We start from the raw sequence: 20,897 nt of genomic DNA, 5'->3' as shown, positions 1-20,897 counted from the left end.
ATCACTGAGCTGTTCAGTCTCAGACACTGATTGGCTCATAGGTAACTATCCCAAAGTTCCATGTCCTAAACAAAAACATCTTCTGCTGTTCCTGATTCCAGGCAACAAAGAGGAGTCTACCTCTTCAGACCTTCTTTCTCCTGGGACCAACGCTGCCACGGTAAAATCTTAGATAACTTATTGAACATAACTGTGTCTTGATTTCCTTAATCTTTGAAATGGGATCATTATAGTGTACACTTGTATGTGAGAAAGAAATGTGTGTTTTCATGTCAAAACACCACCATGTCTACCCTATAGTAGCAGAGATGGCTTATTTCCACAGTGGACACTCCTGACACACCCAATCAGCTCCTCTTGTTCCTGCCTTTTTGTGGCAAGCTGATGGATGCAGGGTCTAGGTAGATCCAGTCCCCGCTCTTCATATATATCCCCAAGAGGATAAGTGTGAAGGGCCTAGATTACCAGGCCCTTTAGTTGGTCCAAGTCATTTGTACCATGGAATGGTTTGGGGGTAGGGGAGCATAAAATTAGGTGCCTATTCCTGGGAGGTACAGAAATCAGGATTGGGAATCTAGGAGAAACGGGTTAGGACTTGAGCTGAAAAATTCTACCCAGAAATCACTAGTGCAAAACCCTCAGGATCATGTTGATTTGCCTTTCGCTTCTGCTCCATGGTAACCGCTGGAAAATGTTCCTGACATGCTTCTTTCGTCTTGTTTCTTTCCTCCTTGTTTAAAAGCACTACCTTTGGAGTTTCTTGCCACTTATTTGGACTTCTGCCTTAGTCTCCAAAGTGCTCGACCTAGAATCTGTTCCACTTTCCAAGCCACTTTTTTTTCAAAAATTATTTATTTATTTTTATTTTATGTACATTGGTATTTTGCTTGCATGTATGTATGTCTGTGTGAGGATGTTGGATTACCCTAGAGCTGGAGTTAAAGACAGTTATGAGATGCCACATGGGTGCTGGGAATTGAACCTGGGTCCTCTTGAAGAGCAGTCAGTTGAGCCATCTCTCCAGCTCCCCAAGCCACCTTTAACACTTGTTCCAGAGTCACTCTTCTCAATGCAGTCATGTCGCATTCTCACAAATCTTTTCTGTGACTCAGAGTACTGAATGGGGTCTCCACCTTGCCAGATCATCAGCGCCCCAGAGATCTGGCACACTTACTAATGGAGAGCTGAGGAATGAGATTTCAAACCAAATTCCAGATGACTGTCATGTACAGGTAGAACTGAGAACTTACTTGACTGAAAATAGAATATTTTCAATATCGAAAATTGAAAACAGGAATCTGGAAGTGTAATGTTATATCCGATACCATGGTAACATATCTGTGATCGTAGCAGAAGCAGGAGGATTGTAAGTTCCAGGCCGACAGGGAGCAGGCATGGGAGCACATGCCTGTAAACCCAGCACTTGGGAAGCTAAAGCTGGAATATTATGACTGGAAGCCCATCCTGTCAGCAAGATTTTGTACCCTTCCCCCAAAATTAAGTTCAAGCATGAATGATGACCGCTCTCAAGAATACTGATAACAATTTACATTGTAAAACACCTTAAGTTCTTGACAATTCAGGCACTAAAAACCTTGTTATTAGAGAATAAGAAGTAAGTAATGACAAGGAGATGGGCATGGGCAAATTAAAGATTTAAAATGAAGGTGGGTGAAAGAGGACAAGAGCCAAGGTACCAAGGTAAAGACACCAGGCTTTGAGCTGGGAAATGGTCTATGAAAGGAGCAAGCAGGGCCAGTCACTGAAAAGAACAGGGAAAGCCCTATCTTTGTCACTTAAAGATAAGCTAATATTTACCATCACTATATCTTGCTGGTACACGGGTGTAAACTCTATCTCACTGGATAATTCAGAGACTTACATGAGCTACTTAAATGAAAGTGTGAACGTAGATTAATAACGTTCAACAGATGCTTGTGGAGTGTTTGTTTTAAAATTCCAGATAGGGCTGGAGAGATGGCCTTGGTGGTTAAAAGCATTCGCTGCTCTTGTAGAGGACCCAGGTTCAATTCTCAACATCTGTACAGCAGCTCACAACTATCCATAACTTCAGTTCCAGGAGACCTGACACCCTCTTCTGACTTCCACAGGCACCAGGTACAAGCATGGTACACAAATATACGTGCAAGCAAAACACTCATGCAAACAAAATAAAACAATAAAGAATTATTTTAGAACTAATGAGGAACAACATTGCTAAAGAGTTTTTAAAGAATAAAAATGAATCCAGATTGCACGATCCTAATCTGAAAACCCGAAGTCTAAAATCCTTCAAGATTTGGAGCTTTCTTTGGACCAGCATGAGCCACATGTGGAAAATCCCATGTATGACCTCCTGTGATGAACTGTAGCCAAAACTATATAAAATTACCAACAGGGTATGGATATAAGGTATATATGAAACATTAAGGAATTATGTTTAGACTTGGATTGATGATACTTCATTTCATTATATATATGCATAAATATTCCAATTTTAAATTTTTATATTTGTGTGTAAACACGCACATGGAGGTCACAGGACAGCTTCAGAGAATCAGTTCTCTCCTTCCATCATGTGAGTCCTGCAGACCAAACTCAGGCATCAGGCTGGGCAGAAGGCTCCTTTGCCCAGTGAGCCATCTCAATTGCCATCCAAAATGTTTTTAAAATTTTGAAATGGGTAACACTTAGAACCCTGAGCATTTGGAATGTGGTTCAACTACAGAATGAAATTCAAAGGGAGTGAATGAAAAACCATATTAAAAAAAACACAGAAACCAGAAGCAAAACTATGAACCTCAGCTGTGCATGCAAGATGGGCAACAGGACTTTTAGATGACTTCCATCTCCTCATGGCAAGATTTGACATCAGCCCAATTCCATGGGAAAGCAATCTATTTAAAGACTCACTCCAAAACAAAGAAAGCTGTGCCCGTGTTTAAAGGCACACACAGTGGGTCTTAATTACCAGCGAGATGAAATTGACATTATATTAATTACCACTGCATTAAAACATTTCAGTAAACAACTCCTTATGCTCAAGTCACTCCCAAATCAGTCTATTAACATTAATGATTGTACTTTCCAGGGCTATTTGAGCACAGAAAATCAAAAGCACCCTGGGTGGCATGGCACATGTTTTTACAAACATAATTTTGAAGGCCAGTTGCTGTTTGTTCTGAGGTTAAAATGGGTGTGGAAAAGCTGTGGACCGATTTGATTAGTCAATCTTTCCATGATCTTCGTGAAAATTCACGCATTGCTGAACTTCTGATGCGATTCCACTAAACTAAGCAAACTCTTGAACAATTATCTTAGAAGGCCCGAGTTAGGAAATTAGTATTTTGACTTTTTTTAATGACTTTTCCTAAATTTGGTGAAACTGTACTTTTACCTTTAAAACAAATACTCCTTATTTTCCTAAGTTTATTATATCTTATTCAAGCATATTGTTTTCTTCTCCTCTGCTGGGCCGTAACTACAGCTGTGGCTACTAGCTTAGATGATGGCTGCCCTGGGAGTCACAGATAATGCCTGTGGTGTGCAGAAAGCCAAGGAATCCTGAAGACTTTTATTACAGACAGACAAAAAAGCAACACTTCCCAAAAGAACCTCTAGAGAAAGTGCGGGAAGATGGGGCCAAAGACAGATCATAAGACCAGGGCTGCTCAAGACAGTGTGACTGCATTCTGAGGGGGGGCTAAGAGATGGAGAATGCTGCTGCTGCTGCTGCTGCTGCTGCTGCTGCTGCTGCTGCTGTACAGAGTTCCCGTGATGAAGAGGGAAAGGCTTCCAGAAAACGCTGACCCAGTGCAGAGCTGGACAACCAGCTCCTCCATTCACCAGCAGTGTGGCCTGAGGGTCGTCCTCTTCCTTGTTAGGTTTGATGTTTAATCTATAAACTGAGGGGGATGGGCCAGATGAAGATTCCTAAGCCCTCTGAAGCTCCAAACACCAGTCAGTGCTAAAGCAGCTGTCTATTATTTTGGAGCCTTGCACCCTGGCTATACGAATCCCTATATCCAGAACTCTGCCAGGCAAAGTAGGTATGCCTCACACCGAGCACCTTGCACCAAGACTCTGCTCCTCATCCTCTCTACCAATGTCTTGATTTCCATCAGAGAGATGCCGCTCATCATGGTGGATGGCAGGCTGGGGCCTAGAGCTAACATGAGGGGAAAAGCACTGGGCAGCCTCTTCCCCTGCAGGAAGAACTCAAACTGTGAGAACTCCAAGTGTAGTGGGTATTGGATACCTAAACACTCACTTCTCTAAAGAAATCCCAAGTTTCTGGGAAAAGACATGACTGGCCCAAAGATAACCATGAGGCTTGTGTAACTAGAAGAGTCATACTCAGGGTTCTCAACTAACCCTTGAAGATCAGATTTCAAAGAAACTTGTGTTGTGGAATAATCTTCTTGTACACCATGTAGATTTGTCACTCACATTGGTTAAAAAAAAAAAAAAAAGCTGAATGGCCAATAGCTAGTCGGGATTTTTCAGGGCAGAGAGGACGCTGGGAAGAAGGGTGGAGATGCAGAAAGTCACCAGCCAGAGGGAGAGGAAGCAGCATGGGCAGTTCAGAGTAAAGATAATAAAGCCACAAGACAAAAAGTAGATTGATTTAAAAAAAAAAGGGGGGGGATTAATTTAAGTTGTAAGAACTAGCTGGTAACAAGCCTAAGCTATTGGCTGAGCTTTCATAATTAATAATATGTCTCCTTGTTGTAATTTGGGAGCTGGCAGAAGGGATAAAAAAAATCCGTCTACAAACTTGCATCAAATGATGTGGCTTTCTCAGATGATTGGGTGAAGGGGCTAAGATTCCCATTGGCTCCTTCATTTCTATCTCAGTTTTCATGCAACAAAACAAAAGAAAGTAAAATAGCAAAAGAATACCAAATACCACTGAACCGTATTCAAGGGGAAAATAACCCCCTTGATGGCATCTTAGGCCCTCCAATTATACCAATTATCAACAGCAGGGAAGAGATGATGAAATACATACACACAGATACATCGGAAGTTCCCACTTCCCCCTCATTCCCTTGCATCCAGAGCTGAGGTTGGTGAGCTTGAGTGTCCTTACCATCCCAATGCAGAAGAGGACAAAGAGCAGCAGCCATGGTATGTCTGTGCAGCTACGGTCCTCCAATGGCTTCCATTCTCGTTTGGAGCTCTAATTCAAAATACAAAGTAAGAGAATATGGTGTCAATAATAGCTAAAACTGGAAAGGTCCAAACACACCATTTTTACCCACATCCTTTTTTTGCTGGACAATGTCTACTGAACCTTTAAGGCGAAACTCAAAGATCTATGTATCTTTGTCCACCCTAGCTTCCTTGGCCAACAACGTAGTGGCTCTAGTCCCACTTCTTCCCTGGCAGGTATGGATAGATTTTGTGGTACTCCACTGAAATATGTAGCACGCTGAACTGTTATTCTTTTCTATTCCTCTTTTGAGACAGTGTCTACTGTAGCCCAGGTTGGTCTTCAACACCTTATGTAGCCAAGGATGACCTTGGATGCCTAATCCTCCTGCTTCTACCTCTTGAGTATTGGAATTACAGGTGCACGCCACCACATCTGGCTTATGTGATGTTAGGGATCAAACCCAGGCACTGTACATACTGAGCAAGCACCTACCAAGGCACTGTGCATACTGGGCAAGTACCTAACAAGGCACTGTGCATACTGGGCAAGTACCTAACAAGGCACTGTGCATACTGGGCAAGCACCTAACAAGGCACTGTGCATACTGGGCAAGCACCTAACAAGGTACTGTGCATACTGGGTAAGCACCTAACAAGGCACTGTGCATACTGGGCAAGCACCTAACAAGGCACTGTGCATACTGGGCAAGCACCTAACAAGGCACTGTGCATACTGGGCAAGCACCTACCAAGGCACTGTGCATACTGGGGCAAGCACCTACCAACTGAGCTCTATCCCCAGCCCTGAACTGTTATTCTTAGGTAGCCTGTGTCTGTAGCAGACTGTGACCAGGCCAGTCTCATTTCCCATCATTTGAGATGATGCCTAAACCTTTGTATGTTCTCAATGAGGGCCTTCTAAAGAAATAAATGAACATGCTCTTTCACTCATGTGAGCTTTTTCTTTGTGTGTCCAGATACTAGACAAACAAATAAAAATGTTAGAACATGCTTTCTATATGTTCTCTTTGGGAAGTAAGCCCACCAAGTGAATACCCCACCACCACCTTTTTTCTTTTCCTTCTTTTTTTTTTTTTGGTTTTTTTTTTTGAGACAGATTTCTCTGCGTAACAGTTCTGGTTGTCCTGGAACTCACTCTGTAGACCAGGGTGTCCTTGAACTCACAGAGATCTCTTCCTCCCAAATGCTGGGATTAAAGGCATGTGTCACTACGACATGGCTTCAAAAAATTTTTAGGAGGGAGATTTGTCTAAGTTAAATACAACTCAAGAAGGAAATACTCATTTTTTTTCTAGACAGGCCTGAGCAACTCCTAAACCTCCATCCTTAGATTTTCATTGTGTTCCTAAAAAATGTAAACGTTCTAGTTCACAGAGATTCCTAACTAGAGAACTAGAGGCACTCTGAAAGTTAATTTGCGAAGTGTTGATTAGAATTCCAAGTCAGTATTTTTTCTTAGTGCAACAGTCTTAGGTTCTTTCGGTCAGCTCACACATCCTTTTCAATCACTCTTCTGAACTCTGAATTTCACATCCTGTCCTAAAAATGGAGAAGGGAAGGAAGGCAAGGAGGCCTCAACCCTACACAAGGAACTATAGGCAACTGTCGAAAGCCGGGAGAGGGAGAGATGGCCTTCCCCAGGGAACGCACAGCCACTGGGTGTCTAGTGCCGAAGGGTCAGCCCTGAAAACAGACATACAAGTAACACGATGTGGACTAAGTAGGTTATATTTAGGAATATATGTACATACACATATGTGCGCAATAACAATGGAAAAAGAGGCCTTGAACTTGAAGGAGGGTAAGGAGGGGTATATGGGAGGGCTTAGAGGGAGAAAAGGGAAAGAGGAAATGGTATGATTATATTATCATCTCAAAAATAAAAAAAAACCAGAGGAAAATGCCCTGCAAACAAAACAAAACAAAACAAAACAAAAACAAAAAAACAAGAAACAAAAAAAAAAAAAAGGCTGAGGCCTCTAGTGGTTCCATCTGAGCAATCCAGAAGTCTCTGGAAGACTTGTCAGTAGAAAGGGGCCCCAGCAGAAGGCAATGGAGATTTAAAAAAAAAAAAAAAAGTCCTCTAGTATAATTAGTACTTAGATTAGAATCAGGCTTAGTTCTCATTATCAACAAGAGTTTTAAATAATGTATATCCCTTGATGAAAGCTACAGATTCTTTTCTTAAAATATAAACATATATTCACATGATTTTCATAAGAATCCAGACATCAGGGTTAAGAAACTCAACATTAAAATAGCTGCCTATGAGGCCTGAGTTCAATTCCGGGCATCCACACAGTGGCTCACAGCCATCTGTAGCTCCAGTTCCAGGGTAGTCAACTTCTGACTTCCACGGGCACATGGTACATATACAGACAGACAGACAGACATTTATACACACAAAATAAATAAATCCCTTAAAAAAATCACTGCCTATGAGATGGGGAGAAGGATTGGTTGGTAAAGTGCCTATGTGCAACAGTGAGGACCTGAGTTTGATCCCAGCGGCCACGTAAAACCCAGGAGGCCTGGTGTGTGCACCTGCAATCCCAGTGCTGGGGAGACTGAGACAGGAGGATCCGCGGCACTTGCTGAAATGGAGAGCTCCAGGTTCAGAGAGAGACTGTGTCCCACAAAACTAAGATGGAGGGCCCAGTGGACCAAGGCACCTGCCACCGAGTGTGATGAACTGAATTCAACCCCTACAATCCACATGGGAGAAGAGAATTGACTCCCTCGAGCTGTTCTCTGATCTCTATGTGCACACTGTGGCATGTGCACTCCCCTATACAAATGCATAATAAAAGAAATTATATGTGTGTATGTATGTATGTATGTGTGTGTGTGTGTATATATATATAGTTACATATATAATGTCAAGAGTGGTTGAGAAAGACATCAGATATTAATCCTGCCTTTCACATGCACATGCATGCATATGTACTTGCACCCATGTGCACACACAAACACCACATACATTACAAATCAATAATTAAATAAATAGCTGCCTATCAACAATGAAGGCAGAGAACTTGAGCTACAGCCATTTCTTTCTCACTCCTAAAAGTGCTAAAGACAAATGCCCCATTATGCCTTACACTGTTCCATTGTTACAACGAAAATACTGTTAGCTTGCTCCCAGACACCCACACAAGAAAACAAAAGAACACTAGTTAGTCATGGAGGAAAAAAAACAAAAAACAAAAACAAAAACAAAAGAAAACACCTCACCAAGACTAACTAGCACTGGAACCCAGGAATGAGAAGGCAGTTTCTCCAGAGGGGTACAGCACTGTGGCATTAACAGATGAAGCCTACTCTCCCTGGCTCTCTGTCATTAGTTAGCTGACTTTAGATAAATTGCTTCATCTCCCTGGGTGGCGGGTAATGAGAGAGACTGGATCTCCTAGGTTTCTTCCAACTCTACAAATCTATGACCAGGATTGCACTGTCTTGGGAGGACAAGAAAAACAGCTACAAAATAACATCATTCCTGGTGGTATTCAAATGCCTGTATTGTGGTCTGTACTTTGGAAGACAGCTGCTCACACGTGAATAAAGAATGTTTCTTTGTATTAAATAATTTCAGTCTTGAATAATGCCTACTGCGGTAAAATTACTCATGGACACAGGATTTGGAGACGTCCGAAATTCATTATATTTACTCCATGGTAATTTATAAAGCAATCGCTCTACTAGAAAACACTATTATTTATTTGTTTTCAATGCGAATGCATAGGAGGGACAGAAGCCTCAGACTGCTGTAGTCTCTTTATCTGCAACCATTTTCAGACCAACACTCTGTGTGTTAATGCTGAAATTTCCTTCTGTGACACAAAGCCCAGAGGGATTGCACTTTGACCAGACAAATACGAAGACCCAACGCTGCAACAGTTCACGTTCTGTGAGCCACTGCTGTGCCAGACACATGGAAAATCTCTACTGGGAACAGGAGTAGGACGGGAGGTACAGAGAAAACTGGCAACAGAAGCCAGGGAGTGGGAAAGCAGAAGGGCAGCGTGGTCACCCACACCGTAACCAAGAGACTTCCGACAAGAGGAGAGCGGGCTTCTTGGCGGCGTCTGTCACTTGGGAGCAGTGGATTCTTAGTAGTTTTTTATTACACGTCAACATTCGCTCTTTAGTTTAACCTCCTCCTAACTGTTAAATAATCTCTCTTTACAATGTGACCTTTTCCATAAAGGGTGTGAGAATACTAACCTCTCTTTCCCCTTTAGTTATATTAAAATATTGATCTGGTGGCAGCCTACTTCATTCTGGCTGCCATTTTCCATGCCATCAATGACTGATTTCTTATTAACCAGGAATTTACCTTAAGCTTTACACACACTGTCTCCTCTCTTCAAAACAGCTCATGATATAGGTACCATCCTTGCTCCAAAGATGAACACACTCAGGCTCAGAAATTAAATAAGCAGCCCAAGATTTCAGAGTCGTGAAACCAGGATTTAAATCCAAGTCCATGACTCCAAAGTCAACTCCAGTAAGACTGCTAAATCTTATTAGCAGTCAGTACGGAGCATTAGTGATTCTTCACGTGGCAAATACTCAGACACTAGACTGATAACGTAACATCCTTTAAGTGCAGAGAAACTGAGTGAGACATGTTATGAGCCATGAAATTTCTCAAGTGAGCCAAGAAGCCCAACAGTTGAGAATTTTTAATGATTTTTTAACAGACGTAACCAAGTGACAACTAGATTTAATGCTATCTGTTTCTTCCAATTAACATCCCATATAAACCCAGCAAAAGGAAAATGTGCTGCAGAGGCACTTTTAAAATGTGATTTGTAGTCTTTCCTCAGATTCTACAGATTAATAGACTGTCAGGAAGTGTTAGGTCTTTCTCCTCTCACAAAAATCTTACCTTTTAGGAACTAACAAAACCCAGTAACCATGTAGAGCCCCTCAGTGAGAGACTGAGACTAGAAGAGGAAATGCCTTAGCAAAGACTCCCACTTCATCCATGACCTCTTGACCATTCTCAGAACATTCCCGGCAGGACTGTCCCGTCTCCACTTTTCTATTTGTTAGAAAAGGAAACCAAGGCTCAGAGAAAACCTCTGCGGAAACCTGAGCTCTCAGACTCTAGCAGAGCGATAAGCACACAAAACAATAGTCCAGGAAAAGCTAGATATTTTTTAAAAAATCTAAAATAGGCAGAGTCAGGCTTGTCAGTAATTAAATATAGTTAAGGAAGTGATCAGTAACCTCAAGGTACCCTCCCCCGCAAAAAAAAAGAATTTAAACTCAGAAACCAGAACACTCTTCAAAGTGTAGGACAAAAAAGACACAATTTAACACATGCATAAGGGGAATCAAAGGACTGTGTGATGGAACAGGAAATATTTGAAGATATAGCAACTGAAAATTTTCCAGAAATCATAAAAGATATTGAAATATAAAAAATATGTTAAAATAGAATAAAAACAATAAAAGAGCTAAGAAATCAGAAAGTTATCCAAAATTAGATGAATACAGCATGCATGTGTGTATATGTGTGCATGTGTGTATATATATATATATACACATATACATACATACATACACACACACACACACATATATATATATGCATTCACACCCACACATGTAAACCTGCATACAGGCACACACACACAAAAACAAAAAAACTCAAGACTCCTTAAAATGAGTAAAATAAAAGGAAGATTTGAAATTCTCCATAATGAAGTGTTTCTGAATGTTTAAAGAGGTTGAATATGCACGTATAAAAGTTTCTACGCTGCCAGGAGGTGGTGGCACACACCTTTAATCCCAGCACTTGGGAGGCAGAGGCAGGCGGATCTCTGTGAGTTCGAGGCCAGCCTGGTCTACAGAGCAAGTTCTAGGACAGCCAAAGCTACACAGAAAAACCCTGTCTCAAAAAAAAAAAAAAAAAAAAAAATCCACACTGATGGTTCTTTTGTGTACTTGTCCAAGGCTAATATAGAAGGTAAAATTACAATTTGTAGTACTGGTTTAAGCATCCTGGTCCAAAGCACTGAATCAGAAATGTTCCAAAACTTTTTTTTTTTTTTTGAGATAGAATTTATCTGTGTATCCCTGGCTGTCCTGAAAACTCACTCTGTAGGTCAGGCTGGCCTCGAACTCAGAGACCTACCTGTCTCTGCCTCCTGAATGCTGGGATTAAAGGTGTGCACCACCATGTCCAGCTTCAATTCCAAAACGTTTTTTAACGTGATCTGTGAAAATTCCATACCATGAAAGCTTGCTTTATACACACAATTACTAAAAATAAGTAAAGTATCCTGAGGCTATGGATGTGCTGCATATATAAAACATAAATGAATTCTGTATTTAGACTGGTGTACTGTCCATAGAGTACATAATAAATATTCCATTTTTTAAGTCCTAAATGATTCTAGTCCCAAGCATCTCAGATAAGGGATACTCAACCTGAACTACTATTAGACCATTAGAAAGTCCTATACATGAGAGCCACAAGATGGCTCAGCACGCAGAAGGCCTTGCTGTGCAAGACTTATGACTTGACACCCATCCGCTCAACCCATGGTAACAGAGGAACCAATTCTTGAAATTTGTCCTCTGATCTCTAAAGATGTCTCCTAATCTTCCCATGTATGCCATGGGATATGCATATAAACGCACACACAAATAAAATTTTTAAATGTGTATATGTTCTTCTATGCCAGATCATAGATGTCATTCATCATATTATTCATGTTCTCATAGTCTTAAAGATAAGCAAGGACAAGACTGGGCATCTTTACATTCCTACACTTCATACTGCATGGGTGTTTAACTTTTCAGCTTCTGCAATACTCTTGTAAACATCAACGTTATGGACAACTGTCTAACTGGCCCTACATTCACAACCCCTAACAGCTGAACCAATGGCCTCCTAAGGAACCTGACATGCTCTTTGAAGGGTCTACATTCTCGTCAGGAAATCAACTTGCACAAAGTTTGAACTCAACTTTCAATATTACTTCATAGAGAACGGTATTTAGTAAACTTATTTGTAGCTAATGCCAACACAGAGAACTTTTGGCAAGTGCTCTACTGTACCTAGTTAGCTCAGAAGTGCCAGGAGAGCAGCTGCAACAGGCCAGGCCACAGGCAGGGAGGGGCTGGTAGGTAAGAATTACGTCAGAGATTTAGGAAGATATGAAAAGAAAAGACTGTGAAAGGCAGCAATCTGGATTTAAGATTAAAAGAGCCAACTAGGTCTCAAATACGAAGGAAGGAAAAGACTAAACTCAGGGTCAAAGAGGCCTGCATAATAGCTAAAGACAAAGACTGAATGTCCTCTGTCCCCTTTTTGTATTGTGCCTACTATGTGTAACTTTAAGACAGATGTTCAAAGCTTCCCCAAAGATTCCTTCAGTAATATAATAACATATTATGTCAGGGCATGTTTCTAGAAGCCTGGCTTCTAAATAATAGAAAACAGAGGTCTTTTAACTGGTGGTGTCTGACTGTGAGATAATATCATCGCCATTTTGATGGTTCTTCAAATAAGCACTGAGCACTACACGAAGTACCTGTGATTCACAGGCAGGCTAGACAGCTCCTGCCCTTACTGAGCTCTCGTTTAGTGGGAAAGACACAGACCAAGTGCTGTGACACTGCAAACAGTGCCAACATAGTGGGGCCCAAGAGGGACTGAGGACACACAGACAGGGACCACAGAGAAAGCACTGCCGGGCTCTGCTGGAAATCCCCTCGCAAACTTCTGCAGCTTGCATGCCGGGGAGACACTGAAAGGATCCTTCAGTGTCTAAAACAGAATGTGTCGTGTGCCCCCAAGCACACTAAAAATTCCTGGGAGCCATGACAGAGAACCATCCACTGCCAAGTACGAATTTTATTTCCACTCAGAAATGTTTAGTAGAAAACAAATAGAAACACTAAGTTGGCCATTTCTCAGGTTTCTTTACACGCTTCAGATTTTGTCTTCATGTAGAAAGAGATGCTGGAAAGGAAGAAAAATAGCTTCTTTTGTTTTTTTCATCCTTAGCCAAGGGCTGTATTTACCAAGCTTCTTGAACAGCATTTTCATGCACATGTCATTGGGGAGACACCTATTAACCCTGTGTTAAGAACTGGCTGGTCTAGCCGGGCGGTGGTGGAGCACGCCTTTAATCCCAGCACTTGGGAGGCAGAGCCAGGAGGATCTCTGTGAGTTCGAGGCCAGCCTGGACTACCAAGTGAGTTCCAGGAAAGGTGCAAAGCTACACAGAGAAACCCTGTCTCGAAAAAACAAAAACAAAAAAAAAAAAAAAAAAAAGAACTGGCTGGTCACATCTGTCAAGGGTGGAACTAAGCCAGAGAGCTGTTTTCTTCAGCACTGAATGCAACCAGCTCAGAGGATGAGAAGAGGTGTGCCAGCAGAGGTTAAGCCTGGGAACAAATACAAGATAAACCAGCCCTGATCTCAACCTCACTTGGGCTGGCAGTTCACAACTATATTACCCATAATCCGGTGTTTTTTCATTAGCTGGGAGGTGTTTAAACATCCATCACTGGGAACAAAGTACCAAACCTTTGGAATTGAAGCAGAACCTGAGTTACCCGTGCGGCAGTCATCAGTGCACGGCTACATTTGCACAGGTCAGCAATAAGGAGCACGATGCTGATAGGCTAAGATGGCACAGGACCTGATGCCAATACGCAATGACAAGCACACATGTCATCCATCCCGTCTGCTGCCTAACCCTCTGCAGCACAGATCTGCTGCTGCTGTCTTTCCCGGATTACGATGAAAAGCCAATAATGCCTGTGAAGGGCAAAGCCAGCTTTGGTATGGCCTTTCACCCAGGACACACTGCCACAAGTGTTCTGGGCTATTGCTGGGTAATTTACAACACTTCTTCCCTGCCCCCACCCCACCTCTGGCCCCCAACCATGAGCATCAGCCCCTAGTTCCTGGCTTAACTAGGCCATTTCCAAGAAGGTCTGATAGTTCCTCAGCTCTGCTCTCGTTTCCACTGTCCCAACTGCCCACTGGTACATCCCCAGAACACACTGAATACACCTATCTCAAAGGTCACTGCCACACAGGAACGTGTGTGACTCAGGCACTTATGTGGCAATACTAGTCTACCAGTGGGGGCTTAATTTGGTTCTTGTCAATCTGCTTTACACAAAAGCCTTCAGTATTAAAGACAAAGAATTGTGTACTCAGATTCTCCAAAGCTCCCTCCAAGGACATACTGCTTCATTAAATCCCCCAAGATGCTTTTATTTGCACGGAGTAGTAACAAAAGAATAAAAGAACTGATGTGTATCGTTTTGCCAGTTTTCAATAGAGTGAGCAGGCATGATGAAGTTGGGAGGCAATAAAACATGGAGCCTTTCAGCCTTGTGTTCACCGTGCCTGCAAATAAAATCTTATAATAGGATTTTTCAAAGACATTGCTTGTCCTTTGGGAAAGCTCGGTCAAGGACCTGGTGTGCGTAACTACTCACATTTACCATAAGTAAATCTGTTTCATTTGCTAAGCCTGGTGATGGCAATTTATATTGTGAAGGTGAATATCAAAGCATGGTTTTTAACAGGCAGTTAAAGGTAATAAGATACACTGAGTGGAAAGATACGGACATCTGTGTCTAACTACTTTTCTTAGTTCATGAACTTTATGCTAAGTCAAAAGCACTCAACTGTCTAAGGAAAAGGCAACTTAAAGTTGCTTTGCGAACTGTGTGGAGTGATGGAAAGATCCCAGGGAGATATGTTACCAATGACTTCATTATACCTCCAACTCCTCTAAAAGAAATAATTGTGGGTCTGTTCCTTAGCTTGTTGGTGACTATCCATCCTTCTGGCACATAATTACCGGGCAGACGCCAGGTTAATCCTTTTCTGCAACACTGCTAACCATACCTCCTACCTCTATCGTCAACTGCTGAGAGTTGCAGTATTGCCAACTTTTTTTTAATCAGTCTGAAGCAATCTTTTAAAAGTAAAATTATTATTAATTTTCTGAAATTATATTCTGGGAAACATTTGATACCTATCATATCCTAGAGATGTCAAAAACTTTAAGAGCTGATAATGCCTAGGACAGACAGACAGAACCAAATATCTGTTTTACACCTCCTACCTGCCACACCAGAGCCCAGTGATTCTCAACCTTTCTTATGCCGCAACCCTTTAATACAGTTCCTCATGCTGTGGTGACTCACAACCATAAAATTATTCCATTGCTACTTCATAACTGTAATTTGCTACTGTTATGAATTATAATGCACATACCTATGTTTTCTGATGGTCTTAGGCAACCCCTGTGAAACCAAAGGGGTCGTAACCCACACAAGTCTCAAATGATTCTCAAATCATTGCTATATCCTGTCTTCAGACTACTAATTGATTTCCTGGGTTTTCATGCTACCCTGTAACTTTTAAATTTTTTCATAGGTATACAATAAGATTCTATTCCAATTGTGCTTCCTATCCATAATGGAAGTGTTTTGTGAAGCTCCAGTAACCTCTGAGAGGTAACATAAAAACCACATCATCATATAAAAGCATACAGGTGGCTATGAGGAAATTTATGATTTAAATTAAAATGAGGCATTTAGTCAATGAAGATATTTTCATTCCACAATCTTTAGTCCACAGTAGCCACGTAAAGCAATGTAGCTCAGTTCCATGACAGCTTAAACATGCGCCATATCCCTCCTGCACTGAGAAAGGAATTTAGGAACCACTCAAACATGGATCAGGCTCCTTTCCTTTATCTCTCTTTGAACATACTGGGTATAGATAATACCATCACAGTAATTACCATTCTATATAATTGTTTTCCCCAGTTCATTATTAGTTTCTTGAGGTTAAGGACAATGTATCTGTTTAAATCAGAAGTCAGCTGTTAGACACTGAAACATTCTCCCCAAAATACAAGTCTAAAACAACATGTGCAGAATCTTCCCTTAGGCAGCTGAATCGTATTGATTTTTTCCTGTTTCACAGTATATTTTGAGGCCAGGACTTCTTGGTTTTGTTCACTGCTATGTGTTGAGAAAAGCCTGGCATGTTGTAGGCTCTGGGGAATTACTTAATGAATGAATGAACAAGGCTAGGTCTCTTAACTACTAGGACGGAATGTTGTGACACAAACATCCCCCCTGCCTCTCCTGCAGTGGGTAATTTCCACTGTACCAAAGGCTGGCTCCTTTTCCTGCAGAAGTATTTCTCAAAGATGTTCATTAATGGTTATAAGTCTAGAATTGTTAAAGTTTTATTTTTATTTTATGAGCATATGTGTTTTGCCTGCATTTATGTCTATGCATCACTTGTGTGCCTAGTACCCAAAGACTAGAAAAGGGTGCTGGATCCCCTGGATTAGAGTCACAGACAGTTGTAAGTCACCAGGTAGGTGCTGGGAATCAAACCCAGTTCCTTTGCTTGTGAGCCTAGTCTTGAACGGCTGAACCATTTCTCCTGCCCCAAACCAGGTCCTTTGGAAGACCAGCCAGTGCTCTTAACTGCTAAGCCATCTCTGCAGTCCCCCAAAGTCCAGTTTTTAGGAACTACTTCTTTGAGTTTTTATAATCAGACTCTCCAAAAATTATTGAGTCAAACACTCTCTGGGAAATTGGGATGAAAACAACATAACTCCAGTTACTATATTTCTTTGAAAAAAAGGATTTATTATTATTTGTAGCATGAATCTTTAGAAGGTCTTATTAATAAAAACAAACCCAGAGCCCGGTATTGGGATGAACACTGAAAGATCAGTGAAACAGAACCAGCCACCGCTAACCTCACCTTGCTAATTCCTCAGCTGATCTCATTTCCTCAAACTGGAAGCCTCTGTGTCCTCATCCAAACAGATCTCAGCTGAACTGCTGCTCAAAGGGCTAAAAGCTTAACAAGACTCTAGTTCCTGGTCCTCACGCCTTACATACCTTTCTGTTTCCTGACATCACTTCCTGGGATTAAAGGCGTGTGTCACCATGCCTGGCTGTTTCCAGTGTGGCTTTGAACTCACAGAGATCCAGATGGATCTTCTGCCTCCAGAATGCTAGGATTTAAGGTGTATGTGCCACCATTTTCTGGCCTCTGTCTATCTAGTGGCTGTTCTGTTCTCTGACCCCAGATAAGTTTATTAAGGTGCACAATATATTGGGGGACACAATGTCACCACAGTTATTTATTATTTGTGCGTGTGTGTGTGTGTGTGTGTGTGTGTGTGTGTGCATGTGTGTGTGCATGTATATGTGTGTGTGTGTGTGTGTGTGTACCATGTGGCCAGAAGAGAGTGTGAGTGTGTGTGTGTGTGTGTGTGTGTGTGTGTGTGTGTGTGTGTGTACCATGTGGCCAGAAGAGAGAGAGAGAGAGAGAGAGAGAGAGAGAGAGAGAGAGAGAGAGAGTGTGTGTGTGTGTGTGTGTATGTGTGTGTGTGTACCATGTGGCCAGAAGAGAGCCTAAGATCCTCTGGTGCTGGAGTTACAGGTGGTTATAAGTGACCCAAACATGGGTTCTGAGGACTAAACTTGGGTCCTCTGTAAGAGCAATGAGCACTCAACTGCTGAGCCATCTGTCCAGCTGTGTCTCACCACATTTCTAAAAACCACGGTTACAAAGGCTGTGGTTAGGTAGATACTCCTCCTGAAAGACCTTCACACCAAAGGCTGGCAACACTGGTTAAAGCTATATTAAAACAGTAATATAAATTGGTTAGTCACTTTCAGAAAGTAATTTGGCAATATACTTCAAGAACGCAAGGAAATAATCTACAACAGTATAATGGCTGCACATAATATGTTCAACGCAGTGTTATTATGAGAAATAATTAGAAATTAGCTAGACAATAGAAAACTGTTAAATATAAAAATGGTATATTAAGCAATCATAAAAATAATTAAGAAAACTGCATGGTAACATAAAGATGATTATGACAAAGGTTGTATAAAAAGCATGGGATGAAGTTCTATCTACACTCTGGTTTGATAGCTAAATAAAACAGTATATGTAAATATGACAGCCCTGGAAGGGGATGGAAATAAGTCTGACTTATTACGTATTTTCCATTTTGATTTTCATTATTGCTATTTAATTTTGGAAGAAATAAAAGAGAACATTGGCTCCCACTTCTCCAGATTAGTCTTTTTCTACTTTCTCGCTATAAAAGTCAACTACAAAGAGACACAGCATCAAAACCACCGGAAAGAAATGTTTAAGTCATCTACCTGACACTGAGGACAGATCAGAACACTTCAAAGTTCATTAGAAAGCTGCATGCTAAAAATAGCCCGGGCAGAAGCAAGACTTTCACTGGGGAATGAAGGCCAGGAGTGTCAAGAGGGAGGGAAAGCTGGTACAGGGAGGCGAAGGAGCCCCCGCTCCTCTTCCCCGTGAGTGTGGTAAGCTGGGCTGGCCTCCCTACTCCTCAGAAAAAGGTAGACACCCTTCGGTGGCACTTTAAAGTTTCTAGCAGAACTAAGCTCCACATCACCCTTGACGCCCTTTCTCAATGCGGTGTGGGGAAACTTCCCTAGGAGGCATTCAAGAAAGGGCATGCCCATAAATACTCATTCTAAACACCTGTGAGTTGTTCCCAGGGTGCAACATCATGTAAAACACATGCTTGCAAAGCAAGAAGTGAATGAGTGCACAAGTGTTCAGACAACTGTGGTCAAGAAGCAGAAGAGCAGCAACTCTCAAATGATATATAATGTGGGAACTGAACCGCTTTCTTCGTCATAACCCCCACCCCATCTTTACTGAGCGGTTAAAAAGCAATAAAGAAAACACATTGGAAGGTGTATACATGATATTTCAATAGATGTATATGTTGGAAGGTCTTAAATTCTTAATGAAAGTCGAAGAAAACTCCAATTCTGAAACCCATAATGAATATAATGATTTTAAGAATCTATTCCTTTGGCCAGTAATTAGTCATTACCACAGGAAAGGAACTATATTGGAGCACAGAAGAATCCATCACTTGATTCCACCTTAGGGCCATTCTCCTCTTGCTAACTAACCATTTCTAGATCCTACCTCTCCCCCTCTTTCATCCGAGTTCACATGAGAAGGTTGCTGGCAAGCAAAACTGCACTAACATTTTTGTGGTATTAAGAACTGAATGTACACAATTATTCAGGATGAGAAAAGTCATAAATCAAACATAATCAGAAACAGTACCAAAATAATCTACTTTAATACATGTATTAACATGCCGGTATATTGCCATGCAAACTGATACATTACAGCTAGTATCAATGTACATACTCCATATGCTTTGTTTATATTAACTTAATCTGCACGACCAACCCACCAAGTTGATAATTCCCTATTTTACTGATGAGGACATGAAGGAGGAAGGAGTGTTAAGTCACATGCCTATGTGACACAACAGAGCAAAGTGAGTATTTGGGCTCCAGAACCACAGCCACTCTGTTCAGATGAATAAACAAACCATGGCTGGTCTACCCAATAAGGACACTGTGGAACAGCCAATGTGGAAATGAGCAGGGAAAACAGGAAAAAAATGCGTAAGAATTACAGAAAAAATTATCTTGATCACATTTTATACAGTTAACTTCTTTCTTATAAGAAAATTATAGATTCTAACCAAGAATAACGTATTAAAGCACTTTGTGTTTTGATTTCATAGGCAATTCCCAAATGTCCAAATAATTACTCTTGCTATTTGAAGAAGACATTGCCGTGATGTTTAACAGGTAGAAACAAACTGTTGTTTCCTCCTGGCCATCTGGACCATCTACTCCATAAAGTGTTTGTCTGCACTTCAGGAAGAGCAAAAACAGAAAGTGCTTCTTTGCCATTAAGAAATCCCATGCCAGGGTCTAGAGAGATGGCCCAGTAGTTAAGAACACTGCTCTTACAGAGGACCTGGGTTCGATTCTCAGCATCTACATGGTGGCGTACAACCATCTGCCACTCTAGTCCTAAGGGATCCAACACCTTCCTCTGGCTTCCACCCTCTTCTGCCCTCCATGGGCATCAGGCATGCACGTGGTACACAGACTTACATGCAGACAAACACCAATACACATAAGATAAATTAATTAAGTAAATTTAAAAAAAGAAATCCCATACAAATGTATGATGAGAGATTACCTACAATACGGCCCAACCCAGCTATTGAATAGTTATCCATCAAAAAAGAATGAAATTGTGATACAGGACACAACATGGGCAAATCTCGAAAACATTCTGTCAAGGCATCCACACACATATGTGAAATGTGCAGACAGGTAAATGTCTAGACAGAAAGCAGAACAGTGCTTGTCCAGGGCTGAGTGGGAGTTTAGGGAAATGGAGACTACAGCTAACTGGGGTTTTGTTAGTGGGGGAACAATTTGTGAAAGTGTTCTAAAACTGATTAAGGTGGTGACTCACACAACTGTGAGGAAGTAATAAAAATTACCAAGCAGCACATTTTAAATGAGGAAACTGTACGGCATGTGAATTATATTTCAATAAAGTGTTACACATATAAAAGACTGTCCCAAACCCCATATATGAAGTCCTGATTTCATGTGAACTTCAGGGAGCATTATTCATGCAGCCATCATGTCAGACAGATAAAAGCAAAAGTGGTTCATTGAAGAGCTAATGAAATCTGACAAATAGCCTTTTTCTTAAAAGACTTATTTTCATTTAAGTATAGGTCTTTGTGCAGGTACGTGCTCATGCGGGAGCTCATGGAGTTCCAGGGACATCAGGGCCTAACTTC

At 41.3% G+C, this 20,897-nt stretch overlaps 1 protein-coding gene across 3 annotated transcripts in view; it reads right to left on the bottom strand.

Annotated features, from left to right (window-relative positions):
* Positions 1–20,897, bottom strand: part of Slc44a1 (solute carrier family 44 member 1) — a 184,090-nt gene that overhangs the window by 133,565 nt on the left and 29,628 nt on the right. For all 3 annotated transcript variants that reach the window (XM_059254358.1, XM_059254357.1, XM_059254356.1), the window contains exon 2: positions 5,093–5,182. In XM_059254358.1, coding sequence (XP_059110341.1) covers positions 5,093–5,182 — 90 coding nt within the window. The remainder of the gene's footprint in view (positions 1–5,092; positions 5,183–20,897) is intronic.

This window comes from Peromyscus eremicus, chromosome 2, assembly GCF_949786415.1.
Source record: "Peromyscus eremicus chromosome 2, PerEre_H2_v1, whole genome shotgun sequence".
Lineage (NCBI taxonomy): Eukaryota > Metazoa > Chordata > Mammalia > Rodentia > Cricetidae > Peromyscus > Peromyscus eremicus.
This window is presented reverse-complemented; position numbering and strand designations above follow the sequence as displayed.